Source organism: Taudactylus pleione, unplaced genomic scaffold, assembly GCF_031769625.1.
Source record: "Taudactylus pleione unplaced genomic scaffold, aTauple2 ptg000386l, whole genome shotgun sequence".
NCBI classification, from domain to species: Eukaryota; Metazoa; Chordata; class Amphibia; order Anura; family Myobatrachidae; genus Taudactylus; species Taudactylus pleione.
This window is the reverse complement of record NW_028284787.1, coordinates 11,622,156-11,649,230: the sequence shown is the minus strand read 5'-3', so window position 1 is coordinate 11,649,230 and position 27,075 is coordinate 11,622,156. Positions and strand designations below refer to the sequence as shown.

At 42.1% G+C, this 27,075-nt stretch overlaps 1 protein-coding gene across 2 annotated transcripts in view; it reads left to right on the top strand.

Annotated features, from left to right (window-relative positions):
* ADCY1 (adenylate cyclase 1) overlaps positions 1 to 23,874 on the top strand; it is a 480,535-nt gene extending 456,661 nt beyond the window's left edge. For both annotated transcript variants that reach the window (XM_088445657.1, XM_088445656.1), the window contains 5 exons: positions 7,490 to 7,636; positions 8,088 to 8,186; positions 14,582 to 14,696; positions 21,294 to 21,418; positions 23,536 to 23,874. In XM_088445657.1, the coding sequence (XP_088301783.1) occupies positions 7,490 to 7,636; positions 8,088 to 8,186; positions 14,582 to 14,696; positions 21,294 to 21,418; positions 23,536 to 23,874 (825 nt within the window). The remainder of the gene's footprint in view (positions 1 to 7,489; positions 7,637 to 8,087; positions 8,187 to 14,581; positions 14,697 to 21,293; positions 21,419 to 23,535) is intronic.
* Positions 23,875 to 27,075: the final 3,201 nt, after the last annotated feature.

The window sequence follows — 27,075 nt, the reverse complement described above, 5'->3', positions numbered from 1 at the left end:
ATAGAAATACTAAACACCAATTTAAATGCAAAGGCAGTAGCTGCCAAATAGACTTCAGCTGGATGCACAATTGGTTTCCATAGTGACAAAACGTGCATCTGGGACTGCAGGAATTACCTCAGAGATCAGACACTGAATTCTCACTTTAGACACTCATTAGCTGTGAAATCCATACATCCACAACTGAACTTCCACATAATAGAATATTGCACTGTACAATATGAACAACTAATATGCATCTCAATTTGAAAGGGACCAATTATTGATACAATGAGAGGGATGCAATGTTGGTAGCAAAATGACTGCAATTTGATCTCTGAAAAAGTGAACGCATATTTTCACACAAATGCAGACGTGAGCACATCTCTGAGATGGGTTGGGTACGAGATGCCGGCCCTCTGTGCCCTAATGCTTAACCCCTTACGCTGACCCTCCCCCTAACCCCGCTACTTACCTTCGGGATGCCAGCGCCGGGATTCTGACAGGTTTTGGGATTCAGACCCCAGCATGCTGAGCGCCGGAATCCCAACGGTCGGTTATTATGACCGCACCCCCTCTGAGATACGTCCTGCATGTGCAACATATTTACACCATGTGCAATAAGAGAGGAATTACACACACATACAGAGCAGCACATAAAACCCGGAAACCAACTCTATATGCTAATGCACCCATCTCTTTGACACTAAGCTGCAGCTTTTCATCAATTACAGAACATTTTAACTGTTACATTACCACTGGGGATCATTCTTACCAACTTTATAGATCTCCTCCTGGGAGATGCCTGGAGAAGAGACACAGCTGGACACTTCGGGGAGGGGTAAGGCAATGTCATTAGGCTCCATCCCATCATGACAAACTGCCGCGAAACGAGGGACCGCAATGAGGGGAGAGGTCTAAATGACACATTTTTGTGTCATTTAGCCCTGCCCTCCCCATATGGCGTAGCGATTCCTGGCAATTATGTTGCGATTCCTGTCAATTATGTCCCCATCCTGCCCTCTTCTTTAGGAAGTTTGCGGGATGCAGAAGATCCAGATACTCGTGCGGGGGGGCTACCCGAAAATTCAGGAGCCTCCCGCAACAACCGGGAGAATAGGTTAAGTATGCTGGGGATTTATGGTCTACTCACACATCCCCATTACTGTGTTATTAGCTCATTAATAACTATCTATTACTTTAATCATCATTCAGCATTATTAGCTGTGAATACTAATTATATACTTGCAATTGAGTGATTGATCAATACAGCTTCTAACTCATTTATTTAGCACATGCCCTCGTCCCCTCACTCACATCCGTATACTAGGGCAACATAGCGAAACCATTGGTAACATCGAGTAACATCGGACCCATAGGAACACTTGCACAAGCCCTGACCTTACTCAGAAATTGCTAACATCCACGCACGCTATCTGTGCTTTGACTGCTTATGGCCACGCAGTGGATAATTTATGCACGCCCATGCAACAGCATTGAAACACACTGGCATGCCTGCGTTTGCCTGACCACACCCCCTTCACCATCCAGAAACGGCACTTCCTGTCAATCACTCTGCTCTGGGTCTGCGTAGCCTCTGCAATCGCAATTCCGTTTCCAATTGCTAGTTTGCGCACTGCGATGCATATGCATGCGCAGAAAGGAACAATCGACCGATTGCGTGCATCTTTGCAACTGCGATCCGTGATGAATCAGGCCCAGAGTTCCTTTCAAATGAGAAAGGCAGCAAACAATAAGCAAGCTCAGCTTTTCCATACAGTGGAGATGCTTTGCAAACCAGTATGCCTGCAGCTTGATGAAACCCTCTCCCAGTCAAGATGCAATGAGTCAAAATTCTTTGCAGATAAAGTATCCTCCATCCAGGCTGGAATCCCCACAGTGCCATCAAAGGAGTGCCAAACTACAAAGCCTGCCAAGGTAAGCCACCTGTCTCCTTGGAACAGCTTTGACATAATTGCTGTAAAAGACATTGCTAAAATTATCCGAATGTTGCGACCGACCACCTGTTATCTGGACTCTGCCTCAACCAAGCTTCTCATAGAGTGTATGGACATGATTGCCCTGCAGTTGTAAAAATAGTACAATGCTCTTTGCAGACAGGCATTTTTCCTGAACCACTAAAGGAAGCAATTGTTAGACCACTTCTTAAAAACCTAATGTAGACCCTGACTGTATGATCAAATACAGACTGGTATCAAACCTTTTTTAGGAAAGGTCATTGAGAAAGTGGCGGCAATGCAACTGGAAACCCACCTGTCTACCCATGATATTTATGATCCATTCCAGTCAGGATTCAGGAGAAGACATAGCACTGAAACAGCCCTGGTATGTGTGCTTAATGATCTTCTGATGGCAAGGGACATAGGTGACTGTTCAATCTTAATCCTTCTGCAGCATTTGATACCATGGACCATGGGATTCTAATTGAGCACCTGAAAAATTTCTGTGGACTGGATGGCACAGTCCTTAGCTGGTTCAAATCATTTCTCACCGACAGGTCAGAGAGTTTCTTCTGGAGTACACTCATCACCAGTGCCACTTCCATGCAGTGTCCCACAGGGTTTTATACTAACACCCATGCTTTTTACAGTATACATGATACATGCTACCACTGGGTGAAATAATCAGATGTCATGGCCTGGTATACCACTGCTATGCAGATGATACACAACTGTACATGTCCTTTGCTCCAGGTACTTTGAACCCAATACCAACCCTAAATGGCTGCCTAGCTGAGCTCCAGGAGTGGATGAGTGCCAGTTGGCTATGACTGAACCCTGATAAAACAGAGGTCCTTATGATAAGTCACAGCACAAGACTGCAGCATAGCCAACCACCAGGAATTATGCTTGGGGGATCAGAACTACAAACCACTGAACATGTGTGGAATCTTGGTGTGGTCCTGGATAGTGGATAGTGGCTTGACACTTAAACATCAGGTATCAGCCACAATCAAATCCTCATTCTTTCATCTGAGGAACATAGCCAGAATTAAGTACTTAATTCCCTCAGAGGATCTGCCTAAAGTCATACATGCATTTATATCATCACACCTAGACTACTGCAATGCCCTCTACCTCAGTCTCCCAGCAAAAGAATTGCACTTCTTGCAGATGGTACAAAATGCAGCTGCCAGGCTATTAACCAACCAGCCCATTCCAACTACATAACACCCATTCTCTACTCCCTTCACTGGCTGCCTGTCAATTGTTTTCAGGATTGGCTTACTAACTTACAGTACAAAGCCCTACATGACCAAGGCCCAAGGTACTTGAATCAGCTTCTGATCCTTTACTGTCCCACTCAATTCCTGCAATCTGTTGACAAAGACTATTAACAGTACCTAGAATCTCCCGAAATTCATCTGGGGGTCAAGCTTACAGCTTTGTGGCTCCAACTCTATGGAACTCTCTTCCCTGCACAGTTCGAGAGGCCTCCACATGAATCCTTCAAAAATAGACTCAAGACTTACTTCTTCACCCAAGCATTTCACCCCAAGCATGCCTTAAGCTTGTTTTGTATTTTGTGCTGTACAGGCAAATATAAAGCAATTTGAGTCGCTTAGGAGAAAAGTGCTATATAAATGACATCATTATTATAACATTATTATTATTTCCCATCAATACAGTTCCTCAACAATGATGTCCCACATCATTTAACCCATTTATGAGCATTTTACAGTATGTCACCTGAAAATATAAAAATGCAAGCTAAACCCCTCCAAGCGCATTATTATTCACTGAGAGGGGTGTCTCAGTGATTCTTTACTATGAGAGACGGACGGTAATGCAATCGCAACTGCATTCTCTCACGGATTGGAGTTGCTAAAATATGCTAATGCCTTCCAAAGCACAGCCGGGCATAGGGACACCCACTGCTGCATTCTCAAATCCGTCTGACAACATAAACATTGTTACCATCGCCGCTCAGCAGGCAGTCATGAAACATGTAAGGCAAGTCTAACCAGCCACAAACACTGCAGCTGTCCTGACCCGCAGAGAGCTCTCATGCTGCACAAGAGAATGCAATGGCTAATTTATACATGCCGATGAAGCGGCGTTTAAACAGACACGACTGCGCTCTTCTAACAACCCCTCCATTACCACCCCTCCCAAACGCTGACTACCTGTCACTCACTGTGCGAATGATTCCTCTGGATGAACGTAATCGCATTGCAATTGCTGTGCATAGGCAGTGCTGTGTTCGTGCATGTGCAAACGATTGCTCACTCTGCAAAAATATTGGCATTGCATCCATCTCTGATTCAGGCCTAGTGTTCCCAACATTTTTACCTTAAAATAAAAGATTTCCCTACCTTTTCCCCTGCTTGGTGTCGCACACAAAAAATTTAAGATTTCTGGGAAAATGCAACGCATATTTGGAATTGAATTGGAAATCGCTGGGCAAATTTGCTGTAAAAATGGCTCACAGGACTCGTTCCAAATTGACCTCTGTCTGCACTCCCAACACATTATGGTTCATGCTCAGTGAAGACCTGTTGTTAAACTACAACCCACAAGACAAACTTTGCGCATATGCACCAGCCCTTTTGTGTGCATACAACTTCCACACAAAGGGGCCAGCAGCATCAGGCCTCCTGTAAATTTGCTATGAGGCCCAGCAATTGAGTGTTATGACTGTGACGGGTAAATTTACTAAAGGTTGGTCTTTGTTTTAAACCAAAGCCGACCGAAACCAACCGTTAGCAATGTAGTTTTGATGTCTAAAGAAAAAGCAAGTATTTATCATCCATCAGGCTTCAACTTCAATTGTCGTCGACGCCAGTCGGGTTTTGCAGCTCTAAATACTGTCAGTTTAGGTCCTTCATTTCAAAACCTTTGGCAAACAGAAGTGCAAAATCAATGACAAAGGGTCCCAAACAGAAGGACTGCTCAAATCAGTATGATCTGTGCAGGCTTCCTTAGGTTCAAAAGAAAACAAATCCCCGAAATCCATAACCAGCCCAGACCTCTCAGCCTGTGCTGGTACAGTAAAATAGGGGGGAAAATCGGCATGAGGTATCTATTTTCCTATCACCATCACCAAGCTGAACCAGCTGTGGTGGTAATGCCATAGTAGCGGGACACACAGTGTAGGGTCCCCCAGCCATCACATTAACCAGCCCCAAACTGGCTGGAATTTCTCTGAAATTGGAGACCCCATTCCCTGATGGCGGCAGACGTGGGGTTAAATGTGAAATAATAGAAAATAACATTGTTTATTACAGTGGGACTGCAGGTCCCATCAAGCCTGCCCCAGCATTTTGACACTTGTTGAACAACACTTGTTAGCATGCCTGGACATTAAGGGCCTGCTGGAAACTGTAGTCCTCCTGTAAAGAAAATATTAAAATAATGACAGTACACACACACAATGAAGGGGGAAGTCCTTTATTAAAAACATAATAATAATAATAATAGTAATCCATACTCATCAACTGATTGGATTGGATGCTCTTCAGTCCATGCAGTAGTCCATAAATCTTCAGAAAACTAAAAAAAAAGAAACCTAAGCCCAAACGGATATGCACTGTACACTCAGTACAGTGCTAGCGGGTAATAGAAAGTAATTGCTGGTCAGTCTCATTGGAATCAATGGGGGAAGCACTGATTGGCTGAGAGCGGCACTCCCACTTTCTCGGCCAATCTGCGAAGAGGATATGATCATTATAGAACATAATAGCTAGAATCTGACTGGTTGCTATTAACAACATCTCCACTTTTAAAAACCCTCACTTTAGTAACTATACCCCCAAGACTTAAATATTGTGTGTCACTACCCACTTATAGAATTCCCTACCATGCCCATCTTTAAATGCTCTGTCATAACCCATCTCTTTATTAGAGGTTACATATTAATACTCCTACACATCTGTCCCAATTTCTACTCTGAACTAAGCTGGCTCTCATTGTTTTAGCTGTGCCCTTTTCCAATTAAAATGTAAGCTTTCTTATGTGGAATGAACTCCATACCCTTCATTATCATGTTTGCATTTATTTATCTACTTTGTACTTTCCTTTTAAAATGTATATCCTGGTTCCCCACTGTCTGGCCATACAGAGCCCTGTGGCACCTTACAAATGAACAATAATAATACTTCATCCTTTACTAAATGTTCTCTAAAGGAGTAAAATACATTAATGAGAAGGAACATTTTGCTCTGTAAGATTACATAAATCTGTGGACATTTTGTGTATTTTTTGTTAATTGAAGACAAACCTTTATGATTGTATGTAAGTGTTTGCTAAGATGAAATATGGGTTGTAGCTTAAAACTACACACAGATGGATGTTTGCACAAGCCAATAATAAATTATTTAAAGTGGACGGCTGTTTACAGCAGCAAATCCTATGTTTACGTCTTGGCATCTCAAACATACCATTTATGTCTAATAGCTATTTACAAAGTAACTGAAAAGCATTGTAATTATCCATATGAGCATAGAAATCTTACCACAAGCAACATAGAGGATGCTTTCAACTAAGATGGTGGAACTAGCGCCAACCGTAGCCAACTGTGCACGTGGTAGTGTCATCATACAGCTAGTACAACTAGCAGGGTCTGTTAATGAATTAGTACATAATAATAATAGTGCTTGTTACACATGAAAAGAGATGTCCTGTAGTCATTTTGAGTCTGATAGTTTGCTAATCTTTTAATTGAAAAGAATGGAAGTAGTAAGTTATGCTTATATTTACAGCTACTGTAATGACTTTGGGCCTGGTTCAGAGATGTACACTAATGCAGCTGCCAATATGTACACAGCAGTTGTGCAAAAATATACAAATATCGCAGCCGCCAAGATATGTACTGATGAGACACTCTCCTGCAGCTTTGCAAATCCAAGCGACTGCATAGAAAGAGTTGCCAATAGGAAGTTTTTAAAGTAACAGCATGCTGTTTGGACATAATACCTACTAACACATTATATTACATTTAAAATTCCTTTATATATGAACATTGGCTGTTGAACACTATGACTATTGAATTATAATTTTTTGTCAGTTTTAAAGTGTATACTTCTGAGTAACCCTATGGTCTTGCGGAATGGCTGTGGGAACTGAGACACCAAAGCCATTTTCAGTGCGTAAGGGATCGCAGTCGCAGTGACACTCGCTGATAACTGTCACAACAGTCCTGCGTTTGAGTCACCACCTCCCCGTTGCCACCCACAAACGGTCCCTGCCTGTCAATTACTTTGCAAATCAATCCGCTCTGCAAGCAACAACGAAAGTGAATCTTGATGCAGTGTGACTCATACGCCTGCGCAGATTACTGGTTATTATCTGCACCGGGTCCATCTCTGAATCAGGCCCCTTCTTAGCTATATTATTTCATGTCATCTTTTCAGGCTCCTACATTAATCAAATACATTTATATACTTCCCCTTAAAGGTATAGAAAAACTTCAAGTTGCCTAAATATATTCTTCATAGTGGTTCACCCCCCTATTTACTAATATTTTATGGATGATTTCTCATCCCTCACAGGATCTTTATTATCAGTCTTATTCACAAGTCGGTGTGATGTTTGCATCTATTCCTAATTTTAATGATTTTTACATTGAACTCGATGGCAATAATATGGGAGTGGAATGTTTACGACTTTTAAATGAAATAATTGCTGATTTTGATGAGGTAAGATGGAGATTCAAAACCACCAACACATGAATCATAAAGTTACATAATCCTATTATTCTTTATTTATGTGCTTGATATGTAATGGTATAGTATGTTCCCAAGACTACTGTAGATGGCACTTACAGCGGTGTGTTGTCATTAGTTTACAAATGTTCTTATTACAGAAACCAATCTTACGTTTCAACCTGTGTGTCATTTATACTGTAAAAGATTGTGGGTCATTTCACCTCAACTATAAGTAATCTATAGCAGCCAACCATGTGTTTGCTTGTGTGCGTGTGATTGCTTTTGTGCGTGTATCTTTCTATGAGTGTCTGGGTGTGTGTGTGCGTGTTTGTGTTTGTAATCTGTGTGTATCTGTGTCCATGTGACTGTGTGTGTTCGAATCTAGTTTTAAGCATAAAAATACCATGGCTTTGTAATGTTTATTAGGCTTGCTTTGATACAGCTTATGGAAAAGGAGTGCTATAGAGACATTGAAAAAATCAAGACAATTGGAAGTACTTACATGGGAGCTGTGGGACTGGTTCCAACAACAGGAACTAAGGTAAAAAAGTGAAAGATTCTATTGATTATATTTTCTATATTTGAATAACATTATTTTGTAAAATATCTCTTGAATAATGGAGTTGTAACTTTTAAATCATAGGTTACATGATCTGCTGGAAGCAGCCACCGGGTGGTGCAATTTCCTTTGGTTATAATATTGATAGTTACAAAACTCGACTTAATAGATCCAAGATAAAACTTTAATATTAGCAACACTGCAACTGCATTTTGACAATATATTAGATTAAAATAATAATGTAAAACTCCTATTAATAAGAATACTATATCTAAATGTAACAATTTGAGTAAATTGCATTAAAAAAAACTTCAAATAAAAATGATTAAAGTACTGAATAATTTTAATAGATGCCCTGTTTTTCATTCTTTGTAATATACAAAATATTATAGAAAACACAAAAGGAATATGTAGGTGTAGGGTAAATTCCAAAAATGTATAGATACATTATAAAAAGGATTTTTGAAGATGCAGCTTTGTAATATTATACACAATTATAGAATAATAAACATCAAAAATTGCATGAGACTAGTAAGAAATATTTGAGAATATAACCAAATAAGTAGCCATATAATGCAAAAAAATACAATGCATACAATATAAAACTCAATTTAAAAAATCTACTATTAATAACCATAAACAATATCACTGTTAGACCGAAGATAGGACAGTGAACTGTCAATGAGTAGTCACTGTTGAGGATCAAATAAATTGTTTTTAGTACATCAGTCCATACACAGTTGGTAAATAGACCAAAAAGGTGTGATATCCTGCACTCGGAAAGAGATAATATGAAGCGTAGTGTAATAACCAGCTTGAAAAGTCAAAAAAAGGGCAAACAATTGCATTTCATTTTATTGGAGCAGGAAATTAATGTAAAATAGACAAAATAAACCACAGTTTGGCTAAGGCCAAAAATGGGGAAAATAATTCCTTTTGTGGCACACTTTAATGTTATAATTAAATTGTAACTTTTAATATATAGTAATCCTTTAAAATATGGGGGTAAGAAAGGCAAAATAAAAGAGATATCTGGTCTGTCAACCACTGTTTTAAAAAAAAAGGTGAATCTGTTGTGCGTCATGCACAGATTTATACAAACTTTTTTTTTTTTACATAAATCGTCTTGTGAAAATATTTGTTGATTTACATACTCATTAATTTACATTTAGTAATTTTTATATGTACATTGATAAACAAAGGAGATTGCAATTCTTAATAAGATATTTGCTCATAGTAGATAAACATAAAAATAATCTACATTTTAATCCTATTATTACAGTTTCCAAATGGCATCCTTTGAAACAGATTCAAGGGTTTAGATCCTCAGCACAAGCATGTTTTACTGTGGGTCTGTCACAAAAGGCTGACCCATATAGGACATATGGGTCTGATATAGAACATGAAAAGGCAGTATAAATCAATCGAATATGACTGGTACATTTATACACATCAGCATCGTAGTTGTCCTAGATGTCAAGGATTGCTAATACATAAGATCACCCATATCGTAGACTTTTGGCTTTCAGAATTATGACTGTGGTGGTCCACAGTCATGCACATAGTAACATCAATAACAATTTGTAAAGCTGAAATATGTAAAAAAAAAAGTGATGTGACACTAACGTAGCATTTCGCATGCAGATACACCCAGTGTCGCTCACAGAATATAGGCATGCCACATATCATCTTAATCAGCAGAAGCGTCCTATTCGCATCGCTGTGCAAATAAGACACATTTGTAGGGAAAGAGTTGCACGAAAAGACGCTCGTGCTACCGAGTCACATCAGAGCATGGCGCAAGTAGATTGGCTATTTAACGTGCAAGGAGGCTGTGGACACATCTGTATGACCTATACATGTGTTAATATACCCCACAGTTAGTAGCACATGCATGCACTTGTAATGCCTCAACAACCACTGTACAGCACAGCATATGATAATGCAGTTATGTAATCAGCAAACTTGTTCAGCGGCAGTTATCTAACAAACTAAAACAGCCCCTCAGATGGGGCTTTATTGTCTCCAAGACCCTACAGCTATTACAGCCAATACATATTGCAAGTTAGTAAGAGACATTGTGCATATGTTATTTAGCAACCACTGCTCACGGCTACTCATCACTGTACACTGCTGACTTTATAATCACCACTGATCGCTACTATTTGCTTGGCTAAGAACTAGATAATCAGGTGCTAAATGTATCCGTATCCACATACTGTAAAAAAAAAGTTTAGGATTCACCTCAATATATAAAAAGACCAGCCAATATAAAGATTTAATCCTTGTAAGAAGCACAAAAACAAGCAGAGAAAGCATGTTTAATGAATAGATCTTAGTAAATGCTTAGTATGCCAATCTCTTGTATGACTCTGCCGTGGTATTAGAGAATTGTGTACAGACAGGGGCGTATCTACCCTTTGGCCAGGATGGTACTCGCCAGGTGCGCCGGCGAAGGGGGGGGCGCCGTCTCGCAGTGCCTCCCATGGTCAAGGGGTAGAAATAGACAGGACTGCCGTGGAGTCCTATGTACGCCCCTATGAAGTCCGTCCAGGACCTGGGAGCCGCTGGTGAGTGAGAGGGAGTCACCCACCCCCAACTTCCCGGCACCACCTCCTCACCCGCCCCAGCACCTCCCCGTCCGTCCTCCCCCAGCCTCCTCCTCCCTGTCCCCAGATCCTCCCCCGCTCGGCCTCCCCGGCAGCCGCGGCTGACTCTCCTTCTCACATGCCGCCGGGCACCGGGGAGCGGAGGATGAAGGAGGGTACCTGACGGTTGCTCCTGTGCGCCTGACAGCGAGACACCCGGGCTCGCGGCTGACTCTGTCTCACATGCCGCCGGGGAGCGTAGGATGAAGGAGTGTACCTGCCGGCTGCTCCTGTGTGGGCTGACAGCGGGACACCCGGGCATCCATCTCACATGCCGCCAGGAACCGAGGAGCGGAAAATGTGGGAGGGTACCTTCCGGCTGCTCCTGTGCGGGCTGACAGCGGGACCCCAGAGGTATGTGACAGAGTATAGTATGACAGGCTGAGTGTGAGTATGTGACAGGGTGTAGTGTGACAGGCTGAGTGTGAGTATGTGACAGGGTGTAGTGTGACAGGCTGAATGTGAGTATATGACAGGGTGTAGTGTGACAGGCTGAGTGTGAGTATGTGACAGTGCGTAGTGTGAGTGTGTGACAGGGTGTAGTGTTACAGGTGACAGGGTGAGTATGTGACAGGATGTAGTGTGAGTGTGTGACAGGGTGTAGTGTGAGTATGTGACAGGATGTAGTGTGAGTGTGTGACAGGATGTAGTGTTACAGGAGACAGGGTGTAGTGTGAGTATGTGACAGGGTGTAGTGTTACAGGTGACAGGGTGTAGTGTGAGTATGTGACAGGATGTAGTGTTACAGGTGACAGGGTGTAGTGTGAGTATGTGACAGGGTGTAGTGTTACAGGTGACAGGGCATAGTGCGAGTATGTGACAGGATGTAGTGTTACAGGTGACAGGGTGTAGTGTGAGTATGTGACAGGATGTAGTGTTACAGGTGACAGGGTGTAGTGTGAGTGTGTGACAGGGTGTGGTTTTACAGGTGACATGGTGAGTATGTGACAGGATGTAGTGTGAGTGTGTGACAGGGTGTAGGGTGAGTATGTGACAGGTTGTAGTGTGAGTGTGTGACAGTGCGTAGTGTTACAGGTGACAGGGTGAGTATGTGACAGGATGTAGTGTGTGTGTGTGACAGGATGTAGTGTGAGTGTGTGACAGGATGTAGTGTGAGTGTGTGACAGGATGTAGGGTGAGTATGTGACAGGATGTAGTTTGAGTATGTGACAGCAAGTAGTGTGAGTGTGTGACAGGGTGCAGTGTTACATGTGACAGGGTGTAGTGTGAGTATGTGACAGGATGTAGTGTGAGTGTGTGACAGGGTGTAGTGTTACAGGTGACAGGGTGTAGTGTGAGTATGTGACAGGATGTAGTGTTACAGGTGACAGGGTGTAGTGTGAGTATGTGACAGGATGTAGTGTTACAGGCGACAGGGTGTAGTGTGAGTATGTGACAGGATGTAGTGTTACAGGTGACAGGGTGTAGTGTGAGTGTGTGACAGGGTGTAGTTTTACAGGTGACATGGTGAGTATGTGACAGGATGTAGTGTTACAGGTGATAGGGTGTAGTGTGAGTATGTGACAGAGTGTAGTGTTACAGGTGATAGGGTGTAGTGTGAGTATGTGACAGGGTGTAGTGTTACAGGTGACAGGGTGTAGTGTGAGTGTGTGACAGGGTGTAGTGTGAGTGTGTGACAGGGTGTAGTGTGAGTATGTGACAGGATGTAGTGTGAGTGTGTGACAGGGTGTAGTGTGAGTATGTGACAGGATGTAGTGTTACAGGTGATAGGGTGTAGTGTGAGTATGTGACAGGGTGTAGTGTTACAGGTGATAGGGTGTAGTGTGAGTATGTGACAGGATGTAGTGTTACAGGTGACAGGGTGTAGTGTGAGTGTGTGACAGGGTGTAGTTTTACAGGTGACATGGTGAGTATGTGACAGGATGTAGTGTGAGTGTGTGACAGGGTGTAGGGTGAGTATGTGACAGGATGTAGTGTGAGTGTGTGACAGTGCGTAGTGTTACAGGTGATAGGGTGAGTATGTGACAGGATGTAGTGTGAGTGTGTGACAGGATGTAGTGTGAGTGTGTGACAGGATGTAGGGTGAGTATGTGACAGGGTGTAGTGTGAGTATGTGACAGCAAGTAGTGTGAGTGTGTGACAGGATGTAGGGTGAGTATGTGACAGGGTGTAGTGTGAGTATGTGACAGCAAGTAGTGTGAGTGTGTGACACGGTGCAGTGTTACATGTGACAGGGTGTAGTGTGAGTATGTGACAGCATGTAGTGTGAGTATGTGACAGGGTGTAGTGTTTCAGGTGACAGGGTGTAGTGTGAGTATGTGACAGCATGTAGTGTGAGTATGTGACAGGGTGTAGTGTTACAGGTGACAGGGTGTAGTGTGAGTGTGTGACAGGGTGTAGTGTTACAGGTGACAGGGTGTAGTGTGAGTATGTGACAGGATGTAGTGTTACAGGTGACAGGGTGTAGTGTGAGTGTGTGACAGGGTGTAGTTTTACAGGTGACATGGTGAGTATGTGACAGGATGTAGTGTTACAGGTGATAGGGTGTAGTGTGAGTATGTGACAGAGTGTAGTGTTACAGGTGACAGGGTGTAGTGTGAGTATGTGACAGGGTGTAGTGTGAGTGTGTGACAGGGTGTAGTGTGAGTATGTGACAGGATGTAGTGTTACAGGTGATAGGGTATAGTGTGAGTATGTGACAGTGTGTAGTGCTACAGGTGATAGGGTGTAGTGTGAGTATGTGACAGGGTGTAGTGTTACAGGTGATAGGGTGTAGTGTGAGTATGTGACAGGGTGTAGTGTTACAGGTGATAGGGTGTAGTGTGAGTATGTGACAGGGTGTCGTGTTACTGTAACTGGCAGGTGAGACATGGGGGCTGGCTAGGGAGAGGTTTTAAGTACAGTGTGTGTATTTATACAGAAAATACGGGGGGAGGGGGCGCCATTCCATTACTTTGCCATGGGCACTCGGACCCCTAGATACACCCCTGTGTACAGATCTTGATTTATTTAAGAAGTGCCATGCAATTTCAATATTTTGTTTGTTATTTGTTTGTCTACTCTTAATTAATCAGCTAGGCCTGTGCTCAGAGGCGAGTTTTTAATTCTGTTAGTTGTATCGTTCTTTAGTAACTGGACAGCACTGTAATAAATAAAAGTTGAGTCATAAAATATCAAAGGCAAATTGTATATTTTAAAAGATGACTTTTGTTTCACAATCCTTTAGCATTGAACAAAGGGCCTTTTTCAGCAGTGCATGCTAGTGCACTGCTGAACGCAGATTCCTGATGATCGGGAATCTGCGCAGCTAACTTACCCATTCTGCACAATGCGTCTGCAATCCTGCACGTAGACTGGCAGCAGACTGTCAGTGATTGACAGTCTGCTGCCGTTTGTGGGCAGGTAGAGGGCAGCGATGGCTTCCATTTCGTATCACTGCCATTTGGGGGAGGGAAGAAGCCTGGATCTCCGTCGGCTGACGGAGATTTCCTGGCTTCTTCCTCTTATCCGCAGAGTATCCGATGCTGCGTTGTACAACGCAGCTCGGATACGTAATGCAGCAGGAGGCGTGATGTCTCCTGCTGCATTACCATATCTGCACAGACAGAACTGCAAAGCTGTTTGCGAGCAGCTTTGTAATTCTGTCCGTAGCTGAATAAGGTCCTAAATCAGCAGGTACACAATCATTTCACGGAAACATTCTTGCTTAGTATTTGTTGTTAATTTTTGTTATTATTTTGTACTACTTCACACTTTTTATTTTTGCAGGCAAAAAAATCTATTTATTCTCACCTGAGCACACTGGCAGATTTTTCAATTGAGATGTTTGATGTTCTTGACGAAATCAACTATCAGTCTTATAATGACTTTGTTCTGAGAGTGGGTAAGGAAACAGTAACCTACAATCCTACCGATTTCTATTTAATATGTCAAAAACCTTTCATTTTATTACATGCAGCAATATAATTTGAGCTATGTATGTGACATTTAAAACTTTAATGACATAAATATATTGTCTGCCAGTATATTTTTAGTAGAGAAATGACATTAGTATGGTTAGTGTAATGGTTAGTATTACTGCCTCACAGTACTAAGGTCTTGGATTTGATGCTCACCACAACTTTAACTGGCTGGAGTTGTATATTCTCCCTGTGCTTGTGTGGTATTCCTCTAGGTACTCCGGTTTACTCCCACAGTTAAAAAATATACTGGTAGGTTAATTGGATCCCAACAAAAATGAACCCTAGTGTGTATGTGTGCGCGTGTACATGTGGTAGGGTATATAGATTGTAAGCTCCACTGAGGCAGGCACTGATGTGAGTGGCTAAATATTCTCTCTAAAGATTCTCTCTAAGGTACTGTTGAGCTATAGGCTTGCCATGCATATTGCAAAAAGCATGATACACTCATAGGCATACAAAACTGTGTGGGCTCCAATGAAGTGATTCAGCATGCTACAAAGCCAGCAAAACACTTTGTTGCAAAATCAGATGATGAGAAACCATAAACATCTACAAAGTCTTTTAATGATGGGATCAGCATGACTATCTATAAACTGTCCTTTTTAGAGTCTATCCTTTTTACTACTATGGGCAGATACAACTCTGAGGTGGGACTTACAAACCCCCTGTCATTGTCATATAAGGGTAACTTAAGAGCGAAGTGAAGGAAAAATTTATTTAGGGTTATGTCCACATAATCCATTTTTGAGTGCTAAACGATAGAAACTTTAAGCCCTCAATACCGTCGTATTTTCTGTATTGTTTTTGTAGACAGCAGTGGAAAAAACAGGGTCACTACATGTGATGGCAAAAAAATTGATGGTCAGAAAACAGAAGCTCAGCCTGAATTTAATAGTTATGCCTCAGACCTTTAATCAATGAAGGATTTATCAACAGCATAAAGATAGTATCAATGTAATGTACATAGAAAAACTAAAATGTGAAGAATGTCGTATTGATGCATAAACAGATTGACATACAGTGGTGTCATATTGGACCCAATGATGTGCCCTGCAACTGTAAATAAAAACAATATATCAACAAGATTTTTTTATGAAGAATAAATAAATCAAAAGCATCAAAAATCTACAAATGGACCTTAATATTGTGGACTGGAAGTGATAGAAAGACTCACGGCAACCATCTCCATACTATATCATCAAGAATATTAGTGTAAAGACACGTGAACCATGACCAGTAAAGTGTTGTCTGATGTGGAGTGAATATAACCTAATCAATCCAAAAAACCACTAGTGTCACAAATGTCATTGTCTTTTGCACTACTCGTTGGAGAAGAAAGACAATATATTGTGATAATGATAAGCAAAATAATCCTTGGGAGAATATGTTAAGTCCTCATTCTACTTTTTTTCCACAATTTATATCCCTGTGTAGCATCTACTATGATAGTCTTTTTTTGTGTAAACTATTGATTTTAGTCTGCACATACTCACGGCAAGGCAGCTTACTCAGATTACTACAGTAGTTTACCCTTTGTTTCTAAAAGGTCTTAACTATGTTACTAAGGGGCAGGATGTTTATGGCTTTTTGCCATTATGAAACCCATGACCCTGGTTTTCAAGGGGCACCTCCAATTGCTAATACTTGACAATCCCTTGTTCCTCTGTAACTGTGACTCATGTTACTTTGTTATCGAGCAATGTGTTTTCTATACTCTAGCCCACAGGTTCTCAAACTCGGTCCTCAGGACCCCCAACAGTGCATGTTTTCCAGGTCTTCTCACAGAATCAAGTGAAATAATTAGCTCCACCTGGGGATCTTTTAAAATGTGTCTGTGAGTAATGACTACACCTGTGCCCCTGCTAGGAGACCTACAAAATGTGAACTGTGTGCGGTCCTGAGGACCAAGTTTTAGTACCACTGCTCTAGCCAATGGGTTTTCTCTGTTTTCTTAAGGGGTGAAATCTTATATTGCTATGAACTAGTTACTCCTGTAATGCAGGTATGTTATACAGGTGTGGTTATTATCAGTTTTTAGCACCTACACAGATATATAAATAAGGTTTAGAAGGTTGTGTGTTTGATTAATTATGTGACAAACCTTAAAATATTTGCAATTGATGGCACCAAGAAGGCTGTTGGGTTTGACAGCATGTGTCCTGCTACATCTTTGCTCATAGCGCAGCATTCTGTGTTCCCTGCCGTGGCATGTCAATACGCGGTGTGGCATGGCGTACTATATGCCGCAAAAGATTACACACCATGCAGTACACAGTTTAACTGCTGGGTGGTGAACGCTCCATGAATGAAACTACAGTACTGAATACAATACTGTAGAAGTGGATGGTAATTGTGAGAGGCTGGCCAATCACGTTCAGGCAGTGTAAACAGTCACTCCTCCAGGTGCTTGAAATTATCACTCTGTGTTAAGACTAAACCACTATAGACATTACTGTGTATTGTACTCCTTACAGGCCATCCGTACTGTATACTGTCGCTACATGGTGTGAAGATGCCTAGCCTAAAGACGCAAGGGTAGTTTTTTTTTAAAGAGAGATCATTTCAGGTTCAATACTTTTAAAGTACTATGCTCAACTTTATACATTGCTCTGCATTTTCCTCTTCCCTTAATCTCCATATTATGACACCCAGCTTCATTAGACTATAAACCGCTATTGACATTGTATTGTACACCGTGGTGTAAAGACGCATGTTAGACTTGATATACACAATAGGTGTAACAGCTGCTATGGCTGGCTTGCATGGGCGAGTGGGTAAGGTGAGTGCTTTCCAAAGCTTGCTCCTCAGGTTCGAGGCCAAGAAAGGGACAACATCATTTTGTAAATCAGTATTTTTTTTATCTGTTTTTTTTAATCAACTACACAGGTTTAAATAATGGATTAAATCATTTGGTGCGTGAGTCCTGTGTTTTACAAGAACACATATCTGCATTGGTGTGAAGATGCATAATTTCTTAAACACAGAGCAATCTTTCATTTCCATGTTATGCCACCCAGCTGCATTGTACTGTAAACTGCTATAGACATTATATTGTACTCATTACAGGCCATCCGTACTGTATACCATCGCTGCATGATGTAAAGACACCTGGCCTAAAGATGCATGGGCAGTTTTGTATAAAGAGAACTCATTTCAGGTTCAAGTACTCTGCTCTCCTTTATGTATTGCTCTGCACTTTCCCACCTCCCTTCATCTCTGTTATGCCACCAAGCTGAATTAGACTCTATACTGCTATAGACAAAGTATAGCTGGATGGGGACCTTCCCCCCAAACCCAAGATAGCATGAGTCATTCATCACAAATCTCACAGGGGAGTGGGGGGGGCAGAGAAGCTGCCTACAGTGAGAAAGTATTGTACACTGTGATTTGTGCCATGGTTCTTGCAATTTTGGTGGCCTACAGCACTCCTGGAGGCCACCGAAATTGCAAGAACCATGGCACAATCACTCCTCCAGGTGCCTGAAATGATCACTTTGTGTCAAGACTAAACCGCTATAGACATTAAAGTATATTGTACTCATTATGGGGCATCCGTAATGTATACTATCGGGCACTATCGTATTCACCTGGTGCACTAGATTTTGCACCATTAGTGTTGCCTCAAGTCATATGCTTTTTATGCTGAGACTTATAGTCCCATCAGGGTCACTCTCACACAAACACACACACTAATCACTATTGATGTCAGTGGGGCCGGACCCAGACCGTAGGCATTCCCATGGGAACGCCTCCGTCTGGGCAGCAACACCCCCGGCTGTCACTCACCATCGACAGCACGCCCCTGGCCATCGCTATGCGGGTCTCGCGCATGCGCACGACGGTGCTCCCTCCGTCGTGCGCATGCGCATTAGGGCACCATCGACCCGCTTGCGAGCGCTCAGCGCTCGCGAGCGGGTCTGAATCAGGCCCTGTGTACAATACAATGTCTATACCCATTTAACTTAAAATGCAACTGGGTGGCATAACATAGAAATTACAGGTGGTGGGAAGTTGGGAGCAATGTATTGAGTTAGGCAGAGTTCCTTAAGACTATTCAACTTGAATTGCTCTGTCTTTATTATATACTGGGTGTGCGTCTTCTGGCCAACGCTGATATGTAACTTTATTTAATCCTGCATATATGATAAAATGCAGTTCGACAGCGCTACAAAAGCTTTGTTGGCTATTTGTCTAATGCGCTGTGCAGTTTAGGAAAAGCGACATCGGGTGGACAGAAAGTTGTATTACATGCTCCGGCTTTTCTAGCGCTTCAGTATGTTATGTTGCGCCTTACTGCAGCATGAGGCAACATAAAACCCTAAGCAGTGGCACGGCAGGGCGCAACTATCATGGCACGTTACATGGCGTTCGGAGCAAATATGTAGCAGGACACATCTCTATGTTGCCTTTCTGCTATTTATATTATGGGAATAAAGGGCCTGATTCAGACCCACTCGCGAGCGGCTGTCCGCTCGCAAGTTGGTCGATGTTCTTCACTGAGCATGCGCATGACGGAGGGAGCTCCGTCGTGCGCATGCGCCAGACGCGACGAGCGAAGGACTTTCCTTCGCTCATTGTGTCTGATCAAAGGGGGCGTGCTGTCGATGTTGTTCCTAAGGGAACGCCTACCGTCAGAAGCCGGCCCACTGACATCACTAGTGATGTAAGTGGGAGTGATTTTGGCTCTGATAGAGCCAAAATCACTCCGGGCCTTGCGGTTGAAAACCTCAACCGCAGGCTCCGGCTCGCAGTTTCGATGGTCGCGATGGTCAAGACCATCGCGGCCATCAAACTGCACGCTCGTATAGGCTGTGGGTGGTGACCCACAGCTATACGAGCGTCCAGGAGGACGCTCCATAGTTATGGAGGACAGCCCTCATTCAGAGCGTGCGCTCAGCTCAGAGCGTACGGCTCTGAATGAGGGCCAAAGTTCCTTATTTTATAGAAAAACATTTTATGAGGTGTTTCAATTTGCCATTATTACTATTACCATGAACCTATCGTCATGATTTTATAAATGCAGGAGAAATAACATAAATATTAAGTTTGTGTATTCTGTTTGTGTATACACTGAGAGGCCAAATTATTATGACCAAGCGAGTTCATGCAAAGTAGCTATTCCACAGATAATGCTGATGTAGGATGTCTGCATCTATATAGGAATGGAAAGACGAAAGTTTGCAGAGACTATTGAAATGTATCACTCATGAAATAATGGGTAAACAATGTGATCTCAAGAACTTTGAACGTGGAATAATTGTTGGTACTACAACAGCAGTGCAAGCATTAGCAAAATGGCTACACTCAGAGCCAGCCCTAATCAATTTGATGCCCTAAGCAAAATTTTGTCTGGTGTCCCCTACCACCGCCGCTAGTTCCACCTCTGACTCAGCACTCCTCTCCCAGCATAGCACCCATCACACAGCAGCACAAGTCACAGCAGCAGCCAGCAACTCCCACCATCCCTCACCCATAGCAATCCTCATCTACAGAGCTGTAACTAGACATTTTGGTTCCCTGTACCAGCAAGAGCCTTGGTGCCCCCAAACACCAAATTTTAAATAGAGACAGCATGCGCCAATTGGAGGTAAGCTGAGAGCTCCGATTGCGATAGGACAGCAACAGCAGAACTGCCGGCGCCATCCTCCCGTCCTGGTCCCGCTGCTGCCTGGTGTTAAGCTGAGCCGGCCCTAGGCATAAAATGCATTCCCCTAGGCATTCCAAATGCCCTAGACATTTGCCTATTTTACCTATGCCTAGTGCCATGTCTGGCTACACTGGTGAATTGTTCAAGGGCGGCAGTTGTTAAGTGTACACAGAGTAGACTGGCAGACAAAAAACTGGGTCTGAGCGCAAGGCGTGGTTGTAAGCGGCTACTGGATGCTCAAGCAGAATGGAGAATAGGCAGATTTGTTCAGTCCCACAGATGGGCAACAGTGTATAAAATTATGGATAATCTGAATCAGGAACCAATTCAGATGGCCTTTCAATGAACAGTATGCCGCACATTACATGGTATGGGCTATAGAAACAGGAGGCCTGTCCGTACGCCATTGCTATTTGCTGCAAGCAGGGTGAAACACCTCCAGTGTTCTCTCTGGTACACAGGAATTGGACAGTTAGTGATTGGACATGGGTCATGTGGTCTGACATATCATGTTTTCATCTACACCATACAAATGTTAGGGTGAGGATATGGAAACAACAGCACAAAGGCATGGATCCTTCTTGAGCCGCTACCATCAAACCTGCAGGAATTGGAAGATGCAGTACATCGCATTTGGGCTAATATTCCCAGTGAAATATATTGACAGTTAGTAGAATCTATGCTTAATTCAATAATTCATTAATTAATTGAATAATTCAAGAATCTATGCCTAGAATAAATCGAGTAAAAGGTGGCCCAACAAAGTACTAACCTGGTAATAGTTTGGCCACTCAGTGTATATTTATATATTTGCAAGTACATTTTTTTGCTAATCTACATATTAATGTAAAGTTTAAATATGTTGTTGCAGGTATAAATGTTGGCCCTGTAGTTGCAGGAGTCATTGGTGCCCGACGCCCTCAATATGACATTTGGGGTAATACAGTAAATGTTGCTAGCAGAATGGACAGTACAGGGGTACAGGGTAAAATCCAGGTATGTTTCTCTTTCTATTTTGCTTTAACCCAAAAGTTATTATTTTGTTATTTTAATACAATTCTGCTATTTTTTTACAGTGTATTGTCAATACTGCTGAATGAACTTGCAGAAAATAATTTAGAGTAATAACATTTGTTTTTAGGCATATTTATAATTTAATCAGAAACTGCCATGAGGATCTCTTGATTTTGAGTACATTTGTAATTAACCATTGTAGTGGCAGTCCGGATAATTCAATAATCAGATTTTTAATCAAAATAATCTTGTATAGCATAGTCCAGAGGGTGCCAGCAGAAATAAGTGACAACTGCTGCCCCAGGGCTGTTAACGACTTGATCATTGGTCTCTAATTAGTACCGGGCACCTTACATGGGTGTCACAGACACAACACGACGCTAATTAAATTTATGCCTTAGACCAGGGGTGGCAAAAGCATTGATTGCGAACAACCAGTCGACTGTAGACACTGAACTGGTAGATGGTGGTGCTGTCCAACAGCAGCAGCCAATAAGAATCAGACTGATTCTTATTGGCTTCCTGCGTTGAAGCCGGAGCAGGCTGAAGCTGCAGCTGATTCTTTCAGGCTGATTATTATTGGCAGAGGCTGACCTGCACCTGGTCCTTGCAGATTCAAAAGCCATAATCCTCTCTATCAGTATCGGCAGCCCCATGCTTCATTTGGGACACAGTCTGCCCAAATCACGCACGCTGCTAGACAGCGATTCTCTGCATCTGTAATTACAGCCACGCTGAAAGTCAGCGCCTCTCAGCTACACAATGCGAGGCTCCTGGAACCATAAGCTGGATAATGAAAAGGCAGTATATTGTGTGGACTAAGAGTGGGGTGAGAGAGTTTTCAATACCACCTCTGTGAAGAAGACATTGTTGCATGCAGCAATTACTAATCACCAGGTTACTGTCAGCCTCTAATTGCAGCATCTTCATTTCTCTTGCTGTGGACATTGGTTTACTGATTGCAGTACTAAACTGATTTTCATTTCATTGACTCAGTGCTTTAAAAAGCATACCTCCCAATTTTGACAATGCTGTCCCCATGACCTTGCCCTGTGGCCACACCCCCTTTTTCTGGATTGCACCTATGAGGCATGCAAATGTCCCTACTTCGCAGATCGCCAGATATTTTCTAAATTTACAGTAGATCACCAAGTTAAAAAATCTGGCCATCCCTGCCTTAGACTATAGGTACATCTGTGTAATAAGCAAGAAAGTGTGTGTGTGTCTGTGTGTTGTCCTTTATGCACACCCAGAGTTTTGTACCTAGCTCCACCATATTTGGCATGATGATGTAGTTTGATCAGGATTATGCTTTAGACTGGGTTTGAACCTCGTCAAGGCCACACACTGTCACAGAATCCCATAAAACTGGGACACTCTTAAGTTAAACAGGTTCTGGGGCCGAGGGGCTGGCTTCATACACACACTGTCACACTCTGGCAGGCTCATGAGCAGCTCAGCACTCCATACTTTCAGACTGTGAGAGACAGCATAATCAATCCGCAACGGATTTCCCAAAAGGGAGGCGTGTCGCCGCCGTTAGGGGGTGTGGGGGAGGAGAGGCCAGGATCTCCTTCGGCTGACAGAGATTTCCTGGCCTCTTTTACTCATCTGCGGCGACCGGCTTGCGTGACCCCATGGTGACTCAGCCGGTCGAGGGGGTTGCAGAAGTTCTGATACTGCGTCCTTGAATGCAGCTCAGATCAGTAATGCATGCTCCTCCTGCTTCATTAACATATTATAACTATCGAGACTGTGATAGCATATCCATCCGCAGCTGAAGAACCCCCTCCAATCTGCACTGACTTCTGAAACTCAAGTGATTTTGGAAGCTATACTGATTTCTGTTCTGTAAGTCAGCCTGCTCATGATATACACCATTCCAAACAGTATGAGAATATGCCTACCTGCACTGTCATTTATGCCTAATTTGCATAGTTATCCAGTTATGCAGGTGTACTTCAAGGTCCAGTCTTCAACCCGAGCAATGCCGGGTATCCCAGCTAGTTGACGATAAGGGAAAAGCTTAAGAAACATGTGTACAGCTGAAATCATTATTATATATTGTATAAAAACTAAATAACTACTTTTTTTCTCAGGTAACTGAAGATGTTCATCGGATATTAAAGCAATGCAATTATGAATTTGTTTGTCGAGGTAAAGTCAGCGTTAAAGGCAAAGGGGAGATGTTAACATATTTCCTTGAAGGAAAAGTTGATGGAATAAATGCACAAACTCGATCTTTAAACTTGGAACGGAAAATGTACCCTTATGGTAGAGCAAACATTCAAACAAAGCTGGGTACTAGCTGTCCATCAGTGACAGCTACAACAAGTTTTACAGTTAGCCCTGCAATGGGCACACTTCAAGCTACAACATCTCATGCAAATCAAACGCTACATTACCTTCCTTCTGTGCCTGCAGTTGAAGAGGCATAAAACAAAGTATACTTGTTTGCGCCATCTACAGTGAGATTAATGCAATTGCCTGTTCTTGTAATAAGAAATATGGGATCAAGAGATGTCACAAAACCAAGGATAATTTATCCAACCAAAGAGAACTATGGGAACTGTAAGAATGGAAAAAATCAAGGGCTAACAATTGTGTTAGGTGTTCAGGGAACAAGAGTCATGTTCCAATTTGTAATGGAGGGTGACTGATAGGATTTCAGTAAACCAAATTCAAACAATGATTGAATAATGATAGAGAAATAAGTGTGTCTGTTATACATAACTCTATGAGGTATATTTGGGATACATTCATCAAAGGTACTTATTTATTTTAAGAAGAAAGTAAAATTTACTGCAAAAATATAAATCATAAATGGATACTTTCTTTTATAAGAGATAATTAACGTTCATTTTTGAATGTACTCCCAGTCTGTTTATATGAAGGCCCATACTTTTAGTGGGTAAACTCAAGTACATCTTCCCTAGAACTTCCAGTTTTGAGTTGTAAAGAGTTTAAAAAAAATGAAAGGTGCTAATGTTTGAAAGCTAGGTCAGTAGTAATGTTTAAATGGATACTTTTGCACACATTGGATGAAGTTGTGATGTTTTGTCCAGATGCAGACTGATTATTCCAGTGACACATCTTTCTATGCTTTTTGCATGTAGTTAGTATCTTTGCATGAAACTTTGATAATTGTACAGCAGAAAAATGAGGAAAACAAAGATTGGTCTCAGGGTTAGACAGCTAACTGAAAAGAGCTTAAACTTCTTATTGTTACAATTTTAAGATATTTATAAATATGGCAAACACTGGTTACTGCACAACTTTGAAAATGATTTTGAAAGACTGTTGTGCCGTATGTGTAAGTGTGACATGCTAAACAAAATTCACAAGGAACTATACTCATTATTTAAACTAGCAGGATATAGATGCGTGCTCCAATACTAGGCGTCTTTACACCATACAGCGTTACATGCATGACTGAGATGCTCCGAGAGGAGTAAAGTACCATATTTTTCCTAAATTTAGTATCTTAGTCGCATCGTCTGTGCAGCGAAAAGCTGCTCACAGTGCACTAAAGACGCTGGGCTGTGACTTTAGCCACAAAGGGATTGGTATAACACATGTACAAAATAGCAGATGAAGCACAATGAAACTTGGTGTGAGGGAAAGCTGTGGCTGCTCGCACTGGAGCCCTTTAATCACAGATTTAGGCTCGGTCGCATACAGATATACAAATGTTGCACACCCCAGTGCTCAGTGTACACCTAGCAATGTAGTTCTGTTGCTCCTAGGTCCAGCTGCTCACACTGGACCTGACGCGTCAAGAGGGGCTATTTGGCGCAACAGTAACAAAGGACACATCTCTACATGACTTATCACACTGGTGGCGACTGTGGATATTTCAAGACTATATTAGGCTTGTGGAAACTGTTTTAATCCTCCATAGACTTTCCAATGTTTTCAGATGGAAGGAAATACATGTGAGAATGGAGGGAAACACATTTATAAGCTACAAGTTGTTTGCATTTCCATATAGTACTGTATAAGTAAACTCTTTTGTGCAATAAACATATCCACCATCAGTTCACCTTAGAGTGCACCTTATGCCTACAGACTGGAGATGTGTCTCTAGATATTCTTGACAAGATAGCCGATCATTTCAATAGGAACCTGTCACATCTCTGAGGCACTTTCACACTAATATTCACGAGCTCGGCCAGTAAGTATGAGGCACTGGTTTCCATTGAACTGAAAGACTACATTCTCAGGAATACTGGTCCAGTCAACAAAATGACTATGTATTCTGCGATTTACTAAATTAAACATAAACACACACGCATTTAGTTAAGTACTAAAATTCAACTTTTTGTCAACGTAGCTCATACTGTACATAGGGGGTGAATCAAGGTCCCACGAAATTGAGCAGACTGTCAATCACGAACTGTCTGCTGCCACTCTGCGTGCGAACACGCAGGACCAGTACTGCACATGCACAATATGGGCTTGCAATGGTGCAGACCTGCACAATCGATGCTGTGCGCACATCTCTGAATTCGCCCCGTAGTTGCAACCCCACTTCCTGACTTGGGAACTGTTCCCATGCAGATGCTTTTCTGTGTGACTATTTGCAGCAGGCTTTCAGCCCCAGATGGAAATGCACGAGGCGACAAAAGTTTAAACACCTAAAATTCCTGTCAGCTGTCACTTTAAATAATGAACTTATTTTTTCTTCTGATATTCTGTTCTTTAAGGGATACTTGCTAACAATACATAAAAAAGCAGGAGCACTTAAGACATCACCATAAATATAAGGTAAAACAAGATATGCAGAAATGCTATAAAATCGCTTAACTAGGTCATTTTTGAAGAAACTGTGGTTCTCTGTTACAGCTTTCTCAGTGTATAAAACCTTATATCGCTTCATAATAACCTTCATATGCGTTCCCAAGTTAACATTTAAAGGAACCATATTTGACCAATGGTGTGCTCTTGCTCTTTTGTATGTAATGTTCTGTATGTTTAATCACTGCAATCATTTCATCTTCTATAATCTAATCAAAGTATTGGGGTTTGAAAGGAGACTTCTGGGGTTTAACAATCATTTACTCCAATAATACATGAGAAAAGGGAGACATGGAGCTCACTACAGTGCTTTTCAGTGTTTTTACAACATTGGTTATTGTGCACATGAAAAGCTCTTTCCTTTATAAGGTGTAAAAAGATGACTCAATATTGACAAACACCCAATCTCCCAAACCTCCTATGTGAAAATCGTAGGTTTTTTAAGCGGTGAAAAGACTCCATGAGAGCTGCTATACTGGGAGCGCCTTCTTAATTATGGAATTATTTTTTCCAATACACGAAATCTAATTTTTCACATGGGCACTGGGCTTGTTGTTTTATGCACTTAGCAAGGAATTGTGCGTTCTGCTGGCCTCCTCCCATCAGAGTATGTAAAATGCAGTATGCCCATACAGTATATAGATACACTATGCCTTTCTCAACTCAATAGAAATTGACACAATTACTTAAAAACTGGAGCTAAATATCAGAAAGCAGTGTTAGCGCTCTGAGGGCCTGATTCAGAGATGTATGCTAACCCAATGGTTAGTGCGCATCTCCGATGGTGGGAGGACTGCGCATGCGCAAATGGTGTACTGCGCATGTGCAGTCCTCCAGCTGCG